This window comes from Rhinolophus sinicus, linkage group LG02 (assembly GCF_036562045.2).
Source record: "Rhinolophus sinicus isolate RSC01 linkage group LG02, ASM3656204v1, whole genome shotgun sequence".
NCBI lineage: Eukaryota > Metazoa > Chordata > Mammalia > Chiroptera > Rhinolophidae > Rhinolophus > Rhinolophus sinicus.
The window spans coordinates 163,144,799-163,162,809 of record NC_133752.1 but is presented as its reverse complement, the minus strand read 5'-3'; the positions used below and the strand labels follow the sequence as shown (position 1 = coordinate 163,162,809).

The 18,011-nt window shown below is 38.2% G+C and overlaps 1 protein-coding gene across 1 annotated transcript in view; it reads right to left on the bottom strand.

The window, feature by feature from the left end:
• The window catches only part of ITPR2 (inositol 1,4,5-trisphosphate receptor type 2), a 431,615-nt gene that overhangs the window by 301,962 nt on the left and 111,642 nt on the right, over positions 1-18,011 (bottom strand). The window contains exons 10-13 of the mRNA XM_019737570.2: positions 17,887-17,931; positions 9,317-9,468; positions 4,860-4,959; positions 4,164-4,324 (exon numbers count right to left, since the gene is read on the bottom strand). Of these exons, the coding sequence (XP_019593129.2) occupies positions 4,164-4,324; positions 4,860-4,959; positions 9,317-9,468; positions 17,887-17,931 (458 nt within the window). The remainder of the gene's footprint in view (positions 1-4,163; positions 4,325-4,859; positions 4,960-9,316; positions 9,469-17,886; positions 17,932-18,011) is intronic.

The window sequence follows — 18,011 nt, the reverse complement described above, 5'->3', positions numbered from 1 at the left end:
ATGCAAAGTAATCAAACTTTAGCAAATTAAAATAGATTATCAGATTAGATTTTTAAAATCCAGCTCTCTGCTGCTCAAAAGAGACATTACTATAATAAAACAAAACGACCAGGAAATCTAAACTAAATGGATATTGAAAAATAAGCACCTAGTCAAACACTAAATAAAAAATAGCTAGTGAAGAGATAGTAATATCAGGCAAATAAAACTTAAGGTTGCTATCGGAAGATATTAACTTTGAATCAGAAGGACAGTGACTTGGTAATCCCATGCTGGATGAAACCTATTCTAGATTCTAAGCTTCTGTCCCTGGGAATTAGAACCAATCTTCAAGTGCATAAATGGCAAGAAGACAAGGACATAGTCTGCTCTTCACCCCACATTACCACCACATGTACACATGCTGCCTGGCCCCGTGTCTGGCATACATCAGTAGTTCAGTCAAACTGGAAATAAGTGGAGATTGAATTATAAATGCTGCAGAGGAACCCCACGTCTTTTTCTGTACCCTCAGAGGTCAAACATGGTGCAGAATTTCCAGTTATAACTGCGTATGTCACTTCCTCCACCTTTGAATAGCAGTTAACTGCCCTCCATTCTCCCTCCTTTCCCACCCCCAACATGTTCCCAATATTCTCTACTTGATTGATGCAGCTATGCAGAATAAGACCAGAAAATTCCACTGAGCATAACACGGGAGTTGTGCCTCCAGAGTCCCTTCCTGCGGTGAGTAAAGGGGGAGTTATGAGAGAGAGGATTCAAGCAACACAGAAATACTGAAAAAAATCTGTAATATTCTAACACCTTCCCTTTGACCTGGTATCATTCTTCCTGGAATAAAAGACTACCTAATAATAACTTCATTCTCCAGAGGGGAGAAAAAGTCAAGAGTTGTGAGGTATTTTCAGAAAGAATTTTATATTGAATTCTAAAACCCAGAAAATAACACAAGTGTATTATTCAGCTATGCCACAAGCAATGTTGTACTGACAGGCAGCTTTAAATGAATTTTGATGGAAGGTGGCTTGTTCTGAAATTACTAAGTTAAGATCAATAATTGCAACTTCGTATTTCTCAAACAAGACCTTCTTTTTGCTACGGTGTTTTTCACTCTAAAACAGTGGTGAAGGAAGCAGGGAAAATAAAAATGCATAGTCCCTGATCAGTGCTGGTCCACCACACTCCTTAGAATCATCTGGAGAGGTTAAGATTCTCTCCAGCAGAAACAAGAAGAGCGCCTCAACCAGCAATTGGTGGAGAGCTTGTCATATTAATCCTTTACTTGTTTATTTCTTCAAGGAGCACCGTAATGCTTACCAAGAGACTTTTTCTGTGACGGTGAATAAATTTCTGTGTATATGTGAGAGTGACAGAAATAAAGAAACGGATTCATCAAAAGGAAGCATTAATAGCAAAAAACAGGCAAATGAAAAGTGCTATGCACATCAGATTCCATTACTTGTCATAATTTAGATCTGATATTTGATTATCTGTAAAAGAGTGGAACAATTGTGTCAGCTTCTGGCCTTTATTTATTTCCCCCAACAGGGATGAAGGTACGATTGAATACACAATAGTTGTTTTCAAATGCAAGTTTGCAAGGGGGGGGTGGTTCACAGACGTAAGAACAGACAAAGCTAAGAAACACGTATTCCATTTGTTTGTATATTTATGATGTTTTTCTATTGATAGGGATGGAAAGAAGCAAGTTGGATTTTTTTTCCTTTGTATTGTAAGATATATTTCTAAAAGTTCATAAAACATAGATGTTTAGGTATGGATCATTTACAAATGTGAACCCCATAAACCACTACCTAGAACAGGAAATGTAACATTGCAAGAGCCTCCTCAAATCCCTCCCCTCTTAGGAGAATACCTGATTTTTGTGACAAGTATTTTCTTACATTTCTTTATAGCTCTGCCAATTTCTTAAGTACCCCAAATAAAGAGTTTAGTTCTGCTTGTTTTTGAACTTTACAAATAATATTACAGTGAATGTATTTGTGTCTAGTTCTCACTCAATCTAAAGTTTATTAGATTTATCTATGTTTTTGTACATAGATGTAGTTCATTTATTTTCATTGCTATACTGTATTACACTGTACGAATATGCCAAACTGGTACTCATTTATTCAACTGGTGATGGACAGTTGGATGGTTTTCAGTTTGAGGCTATTTAGAATAAGGCTGAACATTCTAAAATATGTGTCCTGGTGCCCACGTGTAGGAGCTTCTTTGGGACAGATGTTCAAGAACGTTCAGCCTAGGAGTGGAATTGGTGAGTCATAGAATATTTGCATGCGCGCGCGTGTGTTAAAAACACTTATGAGCTCTACCGTCACAAATTTTTAAGTGTACAATACAGTATTGTTAACTATAAGCTCAATGTTATATGGAAGATCTAAAACTGATTCATCTTGGGTAAATGAAACCTTATACGTGTTGAATAGAAACTCGTCATTTTCCCCTCCCCATCCCCAGCCCCTGGCAACCACCATTCTACTCTCTGTTTCTATGAGCTGGATGATATTGCAGCATTATTAACAAGAGCCAAGATATGGAAACAACCTAAACGTCCCTCAGTGTATGAATGGGTAAAGAAAAAGCTACAGATACATATACATACAGTGGAAAATTATTCATCTTTTAAAAAGGAAATCCTGTCACACGTGACCATGTGTAAAACGGAAGAACATTATGCTAAATGACATAAGCGAGTCATGGAAGGACAGACACCGCATGATTCCGCTTAATATGAGAAGTGACCGCCCCTCTAACTTTGCTAGGAACTGTCAAACTATTTCCCAAAGTGCTTATGCCTGATATCATCTCACCAGCTGTATGAGAGTTCCAATGTATGAATGGTTGGCAAGTTGGTAAATAGCCTTTTCTTGTTCAAATGTAAAGGTATGTAGCAGAGCATGAAGAGGGGAAATACAGCGAACGCTTGTGCTTTGGTGTACTGGAGACATATGTACCTAAAAAAAAACGCATGACTGAATTCCCCACTAACTGTGTGAGCTTACCCAGTTTGAGTAACCTTTCAGTTTTCCTTTATGTAAAATGGAAATAACGTCCATCTCAGGGATGTTTGAAGCATTAGATAAAACGCATTTCCAGTGCCTAACAGTACCAACACAAAGTAAAGATAAAATAATTGATAGATATTCTCTTTCTCACTATTTTCCAAAAACCAGCATTGAAGAGACAAGGATCTAGTTTCTCTGAGGGAGTAGTAAGCGCAGAGATCTACACTTTGCAGATTGTTTTCTGGTATAACATATTTGTTTGTTTTGTGGTACCTGAGCACAGAAATGTATGCTAAATAAGTAAGAACAACAACAACAACAAAATATACAACTTCTTTTAGGACCTTTAGAAATCCAAAATATCAAATCAAGTGCCGCAAAAGGTATTGTGAATCTCTTACGAAACATTTAAAAAGGAAAGGTCAGAGAGTCACTGTGGGGACAGAGCCAGGAGTGCAGTTTCCAGGCTCTCGGCTTCACGTGGAAAGGTGCTGGCTCAGGTAGTAAATGGCCATCAACTGTGATTGGATGGCCATCAGCTGTGGCTAGTTGGCTGTCAGCTGTAACCGGTGAGCCATTAGCCACTAATATAACTCCTGTGGCTATGCTAGCAAGAAAATGGGGGCTAGCAAGAAGATGGTGGATGAGCTAGCAAGAGCAGATTGCAGTTAGCAGGGCAGATTGCAGCTAGCAAGTGAGGTTGGTTGGCAGAGACAAATGGACGGCGGGTTGCGGATCATGTGGCTCCTGCTTCCTGTGTCTCCAACCCAGCCGCCAGCAAGACAATAGTGGTATGCCTCCCCTATCTATGGCTCCGTGCATGTTCCTTTTTGGCCTCACCATGTCCTATGTTCTTATGTGGGGAGCGGGAGCTGAGACCCCGCCTGCCGCCCTGCATGACAGTAACTAAAAACAACTGCTTTCAAGCCAAACTAAAATGGAAAAAAGCAAACATTCCCCCAGATTTCAATGTCACTATTTTCATTCATCACGATGATCTGCTCATTGGAAGCAGGTGTGCTGCTATCGAGCACATTCTAGATATTCCCTTCAAGTCATTCATTCCTTTGAGGTTTACTGCAAGTGTTGATAACTGACTCGTTGGTTTAAGAGCCATTTAAAAAAGTTACTCACCTCCTTTCATTCTGAGTTATTGTGCCATTTTCCAGTTTTTTAACTGTGGTCGCCAGCACTTTATTTGCATCATTGGCAAAATCTAAATCTCTGACCTCAGACAACGGGACGGACACAATGGCAAATGCTTCTTTATCTTCTTTTGTTTGGCAAGTTCCAATCTGCAATGTATGTTTTCCATTAAGATTAGTTTTTTGTTTGTTTTTTCAATAACTGCTATATTCTTCAAGGATTAACAATCTCTCAGTATGGTTTTAAAAATCAAAACAGGAGTAGATAATCTAAACACAGAAATTCACACCTGTGTCATCTGCTAGGAAAAGCGGGAGGAACACAGACGGTCCGTACCCACTTACTCCCTTGTCCCCAAAGCCCAAAGCCCGACTGGAAATGGGTCCCTTTCACACTTGCCCTCTGTTTCTGTTTCAACAGAGGAGAGAAAATGAACTCCTGGAATCATCTCCCCTTTCTAACACGCTCCTCCCACTCATTTCACAGCTGTGCTGCATTGTCCTGAATGACAGCTCTGCGGCAGCCAAGCTACCTAAGCAACTGGAAGACATGAGAATTTGATTAAATGAATGGCAATAATCCCTAATATTGGTGAAGACGGGTTGTAAGGAACACGTCAGTCGTCACTTAATCCTATTCACACAACATTTGGCTGAAAATTAAACCATTTTCAGATACACTTACCTTCAACATAACAGGCCTCTCTTCATCTGTGTCTATGGGGATGCTAGTACTGGTTACCCATGTGTTGGTACATAAATGTCTTAACCGGACATATGAGTTCCTGAAAGCAAAATAACATTAAAAATTATAGAAAATTAAGATACTTACATATTAACATACTTAAAAGATTCATTGTGATAGGAATATAAATATATTTTAGACGAGTAATTGACTCAAGTGTAGATCAGCCTGGTTGAAGGAAAATTTCTGAACTACAGACTAAGTGTGCAGTATTATTACCTACACCAGTGGTTCTCAAAGGTGGTCCCTGAATCAGCAGCATCAGCATCACCTGAGAACTTATTAGAAATGCAGATTCTGAGGCTGTATCCAGTCCACTAATTCAGAAACTCGTCAGGGGGGGCCCAACAATGAGTATTTTAACAGGCTCTCCAGGCAATTCTGATACATGCTAAAGTGAGAAGCACTGATCAAGTCACCAACTCAGTTAAAACTGCTGTATGATAGTAGTTCTTTTTGTAGTTTAATCATCTGCATGTAAAATTATACAGTTGACCCCATTATTCATGGATTCCGCACTTGTGAATTTATCTACTCACTAAAATTTGGAACACACAAATCAATATTCACGGCTCTTTCGCAGCCATCCTTGGAAATGTGCAGAGCGGCAAAAAATCTGAGACCCCTCCATCTACACACACACACACACACACACACACACACACACACACACCACACCCCACACCCCCAGTCAGGCTGAACAAGGCAATGCTTTGCCTTCTTGTTTTTGCTCTCATACCATAAACATGTGTCCTTTTCGTGATCTATTGAGTGCCATGTTTTTCACATTTCTATGCTTTCTGTTGGTGTGCTTGTTATTTAAAGACGAGGGTAAAGGGGATCAAATATATGGTGATGGAAGGAGAACTGACTCTGACTCTGGGTGGTGAACACACAATGTGATATATAGATGATGTATTGAAGAATTGTACACCTGAAACCCATGTAATTTTACTAACAATTGTCACCCTAATAAACTTAAAAAAAAAAAAAAAAAAAGAGTCCCCAAGCATAGTGCTGAAGTGCTGTCTACTAGTCCTAAGAGCAAAGCTGTGGTGTACCTTACGGAGAAAATACTTGTGTTAGATAAGCTTCATTCAGACATGATGATAGTGCTGATGAACGTGAAGTCAATATTAATGAATCAACAATATGTATTAAATCAGGTGTCTTTAGACAGAAATACATACAACACAAGTTTACATATTGATTGATTGTCAAAAATATTGTGACTAGAGCAGGGGTGTCCAAACTGCGGCCCGCGGGCCAACTGCGGCCCATGATCCATTGTTAATTGGCCCACAGCAAATTCCAAAAATATATTTAGTTTACTTAAACCAGGTGAGGCAATACATACTTCACCTCAAGTGAGTGGCCCGGCTGTTTGTGTATTTTACCGCATATGGCCTTTGGTGAAAAATATTGAAAAAAGTTTGGACACCCCTGGGCTAGAGGGTCTCATGAACCTAACCCCGCATGTCCTAGGAGCAATGGCTCAGTAGTTGTTAATGCAGTGTTCCAGGAATAATAAGAATCAATTGTGTATGAACTATGGCAGTGCCTGAGAACAGCTACAATTGCATCCAATTCAAATATTATAATTTTTAGTGAACCTTTCATTATCATTTATTTAACAAACATGGGTTGTCTATTAGAAGAAAAGCATTGTGGTAAGTTCTCTGCTTTCAAGTGGATAAGAATTCAGTAGGAAAGGTAAGATATAAATAAGCCATACAACATGAGGCAGAAAACATTAAGTCCAATAAAAGAAAATCAAATAAAACACCAAGGGCCTCAGGGAAAGAGTTTCATGCAACATCATGGTTCTGTTCATTCATAAAAGTAGACAAAATAGAGACTGAGTTTCAAAAACGTAAAATAGCAAAGATCCGATCCTTGCCCAAATAATCACAAATTCTGAAATACCTCTGTTTTACCACTTATCATTTCCTGCATTGAATTACACAGGAGCTGTTAATATTGATTCAGTTGTCTTCCCCATGATATTGAAAGCACCTGAAAAGTGGGGCCACAGCTTATTTAGCCCTGTGGACAGTTCCCCTAATCTTACTCATACTTGTTCAATACATGCTTATTGAGGTGACCTAGGTTACTGGGTTCCAAATTAAAGAGATTACACTTCAAGATAATAACTTGAAATTTTCAAGAATTTTGGAAATCAGTAACTCTTTCAGACCTATGCCACATAAATATGTTGCTATTAAAATCTTGATATAATCTGAAAGTCTAAACTATGAAGGCATGGTAGCATAGTGGTTAAGAGCAGAGGCTTTGAATTCGCACACTCCAGGATCAAATATCCAGATAATGATTTTAAAAAGTAAAGCCTGCATCCCACCCCCAACACTCTGATTTCACTGCTCTTAGTGCAACCAAAGCATAAAGAGGTCTCAGTGCTATCCAGGTAATTACAATTTAGAGTCAACTTGAAAAGCACTGCTCTACCTAAGCCTCTAGCTCCTGATTTGTAAGAGTTGCTGCTAGAACTAAAATATATATAGCTTGACAGAGAGCTTAACATTTACCGTGTTTTCCCAAAAATAAGACCTAGCCGGACCATCAGCTCTAACACATCTTTTGGAGCAAAAATTAACATAAGACATGGGTCATATATTAATTTTTGCTCCAAAAGATGCATGAGAGCTGATGGTCTAGCTAGGTCTTATTTTCTGGGAAACACAGTAGAAAGTGTTCCAGACTTATATCGTAACCGTAGTTATTATTAAGTGTTAATTAACATTAGCTGTAATACAATTAATGACAAATGAATCTATGTTAATACTGAAATACCTCTGTGTAAAACTCTGTTCTACACTGAGAAGGGCTTCAACAGTTCTGCATAGTAATAGATTAACACTTCCATGTAAAGCAAGGCTCATGAGCTTGTCATGGGCCAATGCACTTTATAGTGACATCCTTTTTATTTCCTTAAGCAAACCTTCTTAGAGTTCAAGAAGGACTTCATTTTTGCTGAGTTAAAACCTAAAATGATCAAAGTTATACTAAGAATTGATTAGGATCCCAATACTCAGAAAAAAGGGCCAGAAATCTGGATCAGGTAAAGCCTTCAGAAGAGATCTCTTCACAGGCTTAAATTGGTGGAACAGGGAAGAGTAAGAGATAGCTCATATAAAGCCAAGATTCGGTAATATTTCTCATGAGTGAGAATACCCCTGAAACACCCTGGGAAGGTCAAGGAACAGTCTTTCTCAGCAGTGTTAGCACAGAAACTTTTTACCCTCCCTGAAAGTAACCTACACAACAATGTCTGCCTTTTGTGTAGGTACGTTCAGCCTAATCATTGCCATCTGCCCAAGGCCAAGGACAATAATGCTCTTCCAAGGACAACTTAGAACCATTCCACTAGACCCCATAACATGGGCAAGACTCTTCTGTGCATCTAGAGAGTGCATTGTAGTGCTGTCGTTAGAAAGTAGACAATTGTAGGCAAAAGAGCTTAAAGTAATCAAATTCAAGCAAAAGAATGTAAGACATTTCTCTTACATTAAGTTCTGGCTACCTCGTTATCAATCCTCCTCCTGCCTCTCGCTCACTTAAGTCCAACTAGTCTCCAAGCTGGTCCTTTAACACACCTAGTAAATTCAAGACGTTTCCATTTCATGTTCCTGCTGTTTGACATACTTCTAATGGAGAGGACTTGATCTCTCAAATCATTCAATCTTTTCTCAAATATCCCAAATCAGAAAGGCCATTTCTGAATACTCATACCTAATAGAACTCTCTCCACACTCTGCAATTATTTTTCAAAGCATTTTCATTACCTGACCTTGTATTTTGTCTATTGCCTCTCTCCCCACTTGAATTTAAGTTTATTCAGTTTTAAGTTTAAGTTTAACCAGTTTATTCAGTTTTCTTCCCAATGTTAAGGGCAATGTCTATTCAATAAAGATTTGTTGACTGAATGACTAAATAAATAAACCAATGAATGAATGAAAGAGAGAGAGAAAGAAAGAGAAGTAAAGAAAGCAGGGAGAGAGGGAGACGGAAAGAGAGAGAGAAAGGAAGAAAGGGGGAGAGAAAGAAATCTGGAACCTGGCATGATAAAAATAAGTGATATTAGCATTAATAGAAAGCTTCTAAATTATTTTTTATTTTAGTAACCAAAAGCCATATAAGTAATAACAATAGATGATTCTTATGAATTTTTCAGGATTTCTTTGGTCCTGTACATTGTAATTGTTTATGAGACTAAAACAAAGTATGTTAACTTACAAAAGCGGCATGATTTTTTATATACCTATGCTCGCTGCACTGATATCACAAAAAATTATATTAACATTATGATTTTAATTCCTTACCTACCAGTAAAATTATTCTAAGAAACATTATTGTTTAACCATAATTTTTTTTCTTACCTTGGAACCAGGCAGTCAGCTCTCTGAAGGGTTGTGGCATCCAGTTCAAAAAGGGACGCAATGTCATTCCCATGTGGAACTGAGACCAAGGTGTACATGATCTTCTCCCCTACCTGGCGTTTCTTCTTTGAAGTTGGAAGATCTCCATCTCTCTGTTGAGGAGGTACAGGTTATTTACTTTTATCAGGTTTCTTACTAAACTCTCCAATTAATTGGGAGATAAGGTTTAAATTTGGACATTATAATCCGATTTCTTCACTGGATTACAGAGAGGTCTATTTCACATCATCCAAAAAAAGCAGGTCAGGCCTGACAGCCTTTGAAGTAATTATTATCAACAGTGATAAGTCACACTCTCCTGGAGGGGTGGCTGGATCTGGGCAAATTATCAAGGCACTAACAGTCACAGTAGTTCCCTCCCCTTATAGTAAACCTATTTACACAGTAGTAATTTTGACCATTCCACATTTAAAACAAACACAGAGGAAAAATAGTTGGTTCAATCATCTAGATTTCATAAATTAAAGAGTAAATATGGCAGTTTCAGAGTTTCTGCCTAATTCCCAAAACATAATTGGGACATTATTCTGGAAAGAAGGAGAATCGCCAGCAACATTCTCATTCAGTTCATCAGATTGTTCCATTAGATCCAAGAACACGATATAATGGCATATTAAGCGAAATAAAGTGAGATCTTCACAAATAGAAGCCTTCATGATGGCGGGAAACTCAGTCAATATTTCTAGTACACTCCTACCATATTAAGCAAGCAACCATACAAGATTGATGATTTGGTATTTTTACTTGAACTTCCCCCAAGTCTCAATCCCCCGTGGAAGAATGTGATGCACAAGAGAGCAAAATATGATGCAGCAAATGTAGTGTATGCTTGGTAATTACGTACATAAATATAGTTACTTATACATACTTATGAAAACAAATGAATTTTAAAGTGAGAGGGAAATTGAGGGTCATTATACCATCACAGGAAGTTGAATGAAAGCAGGGGAGGGAAGGGATGCTCAAAAGGAAAATGAAAGTGGTCCATATCCAACAACGAGCATTTACGTAGGGGCTGCGATGACAATGAAACATTACGCCTGGTCATTCCAAAATATTCACTTGAAGTTCCACTCTGAGATTGTGAATATCATGTTCCTTGCATCAGAAACCCCTGCAGTTTCATTCTGGTGTCTTTTGTAAATGCTGTACAAATTGGTAGCACCTCTGAACTGTGAGTTGGCAGAGGAACTGCCAGGGTTCCTCAGCAGGAGCCGGATCCCACAGAGCCCAGCAGCACCTGCTTAGCTCTTGTCATCTTTGACTTATATGTCTTCTGCAGTGACCAAAATGAAGGCAGGGGTCTGGCAAACTCTCCCCGGGTAGTTTGATCCCCATAAAAATTATTTCTAATCAATAATTATGAACTATGTTTACTGATCAGAAAAAGTCATACTTCACTTACTATACATTATAAAGGAGCGTAGGGATATAGGAGAGAAGGAAATGCAGAAACAGTAAGAATACTATACTTCTGAATTCACACAAAGCTTCCCACATACCAAAATCACTCCCTTGGTCATGCTCACTAATCTTACAACAAAAATTTGAGTGAGAAAAAGATGAGTATTATCATTTCCTTTAAAGAAAGAGATGAGTGCAGTATATACAGGAGAGGAAGACTGAGGGAAGGGAAGAGGAAAGGGAATGGAGAAAGAGAAGAAGAGGAGAAAGAAGGGGAGGGAAGAGAAAGGAAAGGGGAAGGAGGGAGAAGAAGTGGGGAGAAGGGAGCAAAAAGGGAAGCATGGGGGGGAGAGGAAGAAGGAGGAGAGCATTAGATGGTGGTGGCGAATGCTCCAAACTCAACTAGTCAAGCCTCAATCTAAGTTAACCAAAGCCAGAGGCCTTAAACACAGAAAGAGTCACTCCTCAAAGGGTAGCCATGAACTCATGGCTAAGAACCTTCCTTAGGTGAAAAAATTCTCATGGATCAAGAGACCCATTTCACACTGTAGGCATGGAAGTCTGTGAATTGAAGACAAAATCTATGAGGAGCAAAAACACTCTCACATCTTGAAAGAAGAAAATTGAAATGTCTTTAACTAACCCAATAAGAATAGTCTAGCCAGACAAATGAGTTGGGGGAGATGGCTGCCTAGGTAACATAACAGCTGAGGATCATGGAATCTCAAGTTTGGGAACAGTCTTTAGAGATCATCTGTGAGCTAAAAAGACTTCTTCCCAAGTAACCCATTGGCAGCCGCTAGTGAAGTGAAAATCTATTACTTGGAATTTATTCCTTTGGGTCTTGAAATCATTTTGGTTTTTAATCATTCCTTATTGAAATTTAGACAGCCTTTGTACAGGTTTGTTTACCTCCTGCATTTCAACTCTCACAATGGGTCAGGAGAAACGTCCTAAGGAAAAGAGAAATCATTGGAATGGGAAGGCAGAAACGGGAAGGAGACGGGAAGGAAAATGAGTATGGTACTGCAAAAGGAAAACAGGAGTATACAAGAAAAATACAATATCAGAGGTACCATCCATGAAAGAAATAATTAATAAACTGTTTCTCAGGAAAAGCAGCTTCTTCTGCTCTGTGAGAGACACTGTCATGAGAATGACAAGACAAGACACAGACTAGAATACTTGCAAAAGACACAGCTGATAAAGGATTTTTTTGTCCAAATATACAAAAACCTCTCAAAATTCCACAATAAGAAAACAATAACCCAATTAAAAACTGGGCAAAAGACCTGAACAGACACCTCACCAAGGCAGATATATAGATGGAAAATAAACATGAAAAGATGCTCAACAGCATATGTCATTCGGGAGAGGTTCTATAATGAGACATTACTCACAACAATGAGATACCATGCACACCTACTAGAATGGCCAAAATCCAAAACACTGACAACATCAAATGCTGGTGAGGATGTGGAGCAATATTCACTGCTGGTGGGAATGCAAAATGGTGCAGCTACTTTGGAATATAGTTTGATGGTTTTGCACAAAATGAAACATACACTGGACCATGTGATCTAGCAATCACATTCCTTGACATTTACCCAAATGAGTTGCAAAGTTATGTCCACACAAAAACTTACACACAGATATCTACAGCAGCTTTATTTATTTATAACTGCCAAAACTTGGAAGCAAATAAAGATGTCCTTCAGTGGGTGAATGGATAAATAAACTGTGGGACATCCAGACAATGGGATAGTACTCATTACTGAAAAGAAATGCACTATCAAGCCATGAAAAGACATGGCAGAACCTTAAATGCACAGTGCTAAGTAAAAGCAGCCAATCTGAAAGGCTACCTACTGTATGATTCCAACTGTAGGGCATCCTGGAAAAGGCAAAAGTATGGAGACAGTGAATAGATCAATGGCTGCCAGGGATTAGGGTGAATAGAAGACTAAAAGGCAGCACAGAGGGCAGCGAAACTCTTCTGTGTGATACTGTAATGGTGGATACACGTCATTGTACTTAATATCATCATTCATAGAATATACAACACCAAGCGTGAACCCCAATCTTCTAATTATAATTTCCCTTGAAGGAAAATGCACTAACTGACTCAACAATTTAGATCTACTTAGTAACTGAAAATTGGCATTGTGGTTTATACATCAGTCATTTGTCAGTGCATTTAGCAAGAGTCAATCCTGCTGTACGTACTCCTCTTTTGAAATGCTAATAAAATAAATTTTCTAGACTTATAAAAAGAGAGCAGATCCAAACTCCTAGAGATTGCCCTCCTACCCCACCCCCCTTGATAATGTCTCCCTGTGGGGTCTCAATAAGAGTTGACACTATTTTGACACTCTTACAGTGAACAATAAAAATCATTTCCAAACATAGAAAAAGCCCATTTATTAGGTCTAACTAAAAGAGGTCACTCTGAATTACTCATACAATGTAAGACCTGTGATTTAATGCTAATTACATAGGATACGTGGAATGTACTATTTTATTCCTAAATAATTTACTTGGGTCTTGTGGGGGAGGGGGGAAGCTTTAATGAATAGATAAGTTCCATTTATAAATATTCTAATAATTGTTTATATGTGAATAAGAGCTTCTAACATGTTTAGAAGGTTTTTAAGAGTGCTCTATTCTTAAGCATTCTGCTTTTAATCTCTTGTATTCTGTTAATCTGTTTAATAAACTCTCCTTTGTAAATAGTTTGACAGTCAACTTCAAGCCAGCCCCTCAACATTTTTAAATAATGAAATATGAATAATATGTTATAAGTATACAATTTGTAAATGCATGATCAAGCTTCAACATACAAGAAAATCAATATTATATTTCCATAACATGAATACAGTTCTGTTCAAAATTGTGTGCTTGTGGCTTTTGTTTATAAACCCACATTTTTTTTTTTCAGTAAGAAAAAAGACGCAAAAAACACTAATTCCCTGCACAGAATTACAGAAGCACAATGCCCTCCCTCTTGCATCATGAAAATACATTAAGGTACAACAGAGCTTAGACAGGTGTTAAATTTAACTATCAGCCAGCTCTCCAAAACACTCTCAATTTAGGGAATGCAGGGCTTCAGAATGTTAACCTACTCCGCTGTGCTCTTATAAAACTAGCATTTGCACTTGGAAGGAAAGCTCTCAGGTTATACAAGTTGAAAATCCCTTATGAGAAGCCAGCCGAGTTCACTAACGGCTGGCGTGGCTTCTGCCTGTCCTGGGGCCGGCCGGTGGCAGCACAGCAGTTAGCCTCCTCCAACACCTTCTCTGTTGACTCATTTGTGAGTCATCGAATTTATAGCAGAGACATCACGTTGCAGTTCTGTTGTTAGGAGCCAGAGACATTCTGTAAGAAACAATGTATGCGTTTTCAGGGCTGATTCAGACCTGTGAGAGGCCACTGGCGGCCTAAGGATGTGCACGCATCTGTGTTTCTGTTCAGACCCTCGGGGGTTTTTACTGCTGACTTTATGTAACAGGCAGGATCGATCGTGCCATTTAAAGCAGCAAACACTTCTCTTGCTGTGGTTCCTTAACAATATGTTACTCTCAAACTGATTCTTAACATGACCCTTGTTTTCTTCCATCTCCTTATCACCTTTACCACGGGTGACTATATACTAAAACTCAAGGAAATTTGGTGGTCTTCTTTCAGAATCTGGTACCCGCCCACCCAAAAGAAAAATTCTACACAATAGAATTTTCAAGTATATTTCAGTAAAGTGTCATGGTTCCTAGAACATTTCTGTTTATACACAAAGGCTGATGATTCTCAACAGGCAGAGAAAGTCTGGCCCCCAGGGGGCATTTCCAGAAACACTTACAGTTGCCATAACTGTGGCTGAGGGGAACAAGTACTGGCATCTAGTGGGTAGAGCCATGGATGCTGCTAAACAATACAAAGGACAGCCCCCCCACAACAAAAAATTATCTGGCTCAATATATCAATATTGCTGAGGTCAAGAAACCCCAGCACAGACAAAAGACACTTACTTGGAAAATCAGATCACATTCCACATAAATACGATAATATTAAAATGGCTGGTGTTATTCCAAAAAAAATTCCCTTCAAAGAGCCATTTGAAAAGATGCATCCTTTCAGGGAGAAGAAACTAATGACTGTCAGGTTCCCAGCTGGGCTTGACACCATTCCAATGTTTACAGAGTCCCTGTGGATGCTGTACATTTGTAAGATTGGAAATAATAGGCTCTTTTGAAGAATAAATACAGCAATTTGGGTCTTAATGGGAGCTCTGACACACACTGCCTCATTTCAGCAATGCCATGCATTAACCTTTGAAATTTCAAAAATGGAAGGCAACATGTTGATAAAGGTTTCGAAATTACAGGAAAGATATTAACTGGATATTAAAGAGACAACATAGGGAAAATTAGGAAAGAAAATAATTAGCACGTCACAGTGAACTCGGTGTTACTGGAACCCAGATCTGAGGAAAGAGAGCATTGTGTTTTTGGAAACTGATTTCATTTTCCACAGGCTCAGCTCTAACTGCTCCTTTGTTCTCTTTTTTAGACAGAAACAAAATTATTGCTAGGTGGCAAATGGTCTATAAAATGCGAAGCCATATTGTTAGCTTTATTGTTCCATATCCTCAGGTTTATTTACTTTCAAACTAGGGATTTTGGAGAAAAAAAATGAAATCAAATGTCTCCAGTTGGATGTGTTTCTGAGATGACAGATGACATCTAGTCATAAACGTCTACAGCAAAGGCAGACCCACCTGTGTTATATGCAATTAAAGTATTGCTAAAACAGAACAGCATTCTTTCTCACCTTTAGAAATAAATAAGGAAATTGTATTTCAGAATCGAAAGGGAAAAAAAATCTATCGAGTCTAACTAAAAGCTTAATTAACACAATTATGAGTGAACTTCATAATTTATTACTTATTTATATTGTTTATGCTGCTCCATAAACCTTCATACTCTGAGTGTATTTTTCCACTCAGATGAGCTCAGAAATTTAATACAATTGCACAGTTTGAAGCTTTGATATGGTGTCCTTTGAGCAGAAACAACTTGCATTTTTAGCATACTAACATCTTTTATTCAAAGAGTTTCCATTTGTCTGATCACATTTTAACCTCATGGCATGCCAGTGAGGCATGTAGGGCAAACAGTCTTATTCCACTATACAGGTGAGGAAACTGAGTCTTAGGAAAGCTATCTGACTTGTCCAAGGCAAGACAAGTTAATGGTGGTGCTAGAAGTAGAACTCTCTTGGCTCTATACCATGCTGAAGAGTCACACAGAATATCCTAAAACTAAACCTTGAGAAAGAGGAAAGCAGCCCTTGACATCCAACAGCTAGCCTGGTATTATCAGCCAAGCCTTGGTCTTGCTAGGAGCTGGCCTGGCACCCATGGCTAAGCCACAGTGTTCTCTTGTTGAACATGAACAATTTCACAAAACATCAACATCAGACAAGGCCATTCTATGACTAGGATGGATCAAGACAAAACAGCACACGCCATAATAATGTCTGATTATCGATAAAATATGAACAGTCCTTTAGCCACAAAAATGACTAAATATCCCTCCTACCCTAACTAATATGAATGACTGCTGCTTCTTTAGCAATTACAGCTTTCGCCTGGCTCTAGCTTGCCCTCTCTATGAATAAAATTTATTAAAATACCTCCTGACAGCATTCCTACCCAAAGGAAAGCCTCACTTCCTTAAGTCCTCCCCCAAATACCTTGTACAAGCCCAAATCCTGTAAATTCTATCTCACAACCCTCTTACTAAGATGCCCTACGGTCCCCCAAGTGAGCGTGCAATGAGTAATAAATAATAAACCCCACTTGTTCAAGTACAGGTGTGTTCCTGGTGGTCTTTGGCTGGAGGCCATTGAGAAGCTAATAGTTAAAACCAAAGAAGCTATGATTCATGTACTTAGCTTTTTAAACATGGCTACTGATAGCATTTTCCTAAGTCACAGAAAATCAAGAACCCGACAGTCCTGGAGCAGCTTTATGAAAACCAAGGGGAGAAGAGACACACAGGGTGATTACACTGAATTACAAACAAAAGACTCAATTGGTGTAATAAGCCTAATTGTATGCTTAGGAACACTGTGACACAAATTAAAATTTTCATTGAGCCAATGACTTGATACATTAGCTTATTTCTATTGTAAACCTGATAGATGGAGACAGGAACCAAACAGAATTTATTTGGGTCCAGAAATTCTGATTTGATTCACCTCTCCCACATCAACATCCTCATAAAACAGAAAGCTGTATAGCAAGGCAAAGATGCAGTCAGTTTAATTAAACAGCCCAACTCTATCAAAGAGTGGAATTTTGGATAATGCAGCATTAATACCTACCAATTCCAAAAGGGGTTACTAAATTCTTAAGAAAATTGATTATAGGCTGTGTCTATTTTATATCAAAATATCTGGCAAAATTGTTTTTTAAAAAAAAAAAAAAAGCCATTCATCCAGGTTTTAACTGCATCACATCAAATCATACTAAATTTCTGAATTTTGATTAAATTAAATCATGTTGTCATCATAAAATATTCTTTAAAAATGATGATGAAATGAGCATGGTGAATATTCATAAATAGTTTAATGAAAATTGGCTTTAAAGTAAGATAGGTGTTTTTTTGAGTAGCACACTTGAGAATATCAGAAAAATCAGTTATCTAGCTGTTTGATGCATCAATATTTCCCTGTAAGTAGAAACCAGGTTATTTTGAATAAAAAATGACTGGCCTGTTGTCCTTTTTTACTATCATGCCATAATTCCATTTCTCCTTCCTAATTTCTATTCATTTCTGAAAACATCTCCCAGATGTTAGTTGCGTTTAGCATTCGTAATCATAAATCATCTCTAAGGTGCTAGAAATCTCCCTAAATACCCATTATTGAATATCTTCATATAATCTAAACCATATTATCTTTTGCCTCTGACCTTTAATCCACACCTCTACTCAGAGAATCTCAGAGTCCCTAGTCTTGAAATTTTCTATTAACCTTTCAATTTGTTCATATAAAATATAAACAATATGCTTAGGATTTGGGGGGGACAAAACAATTCCACTTACCACATTTTTTCCTTCATTTTGGGCATCACGATAATCAGGATTAAGCTGGAAAACAAAACAAGACTAGTTTTGCATTGCTATCAAGAGCATATTAACAAAATAAAGGATCTTTAATTCAGTTCACT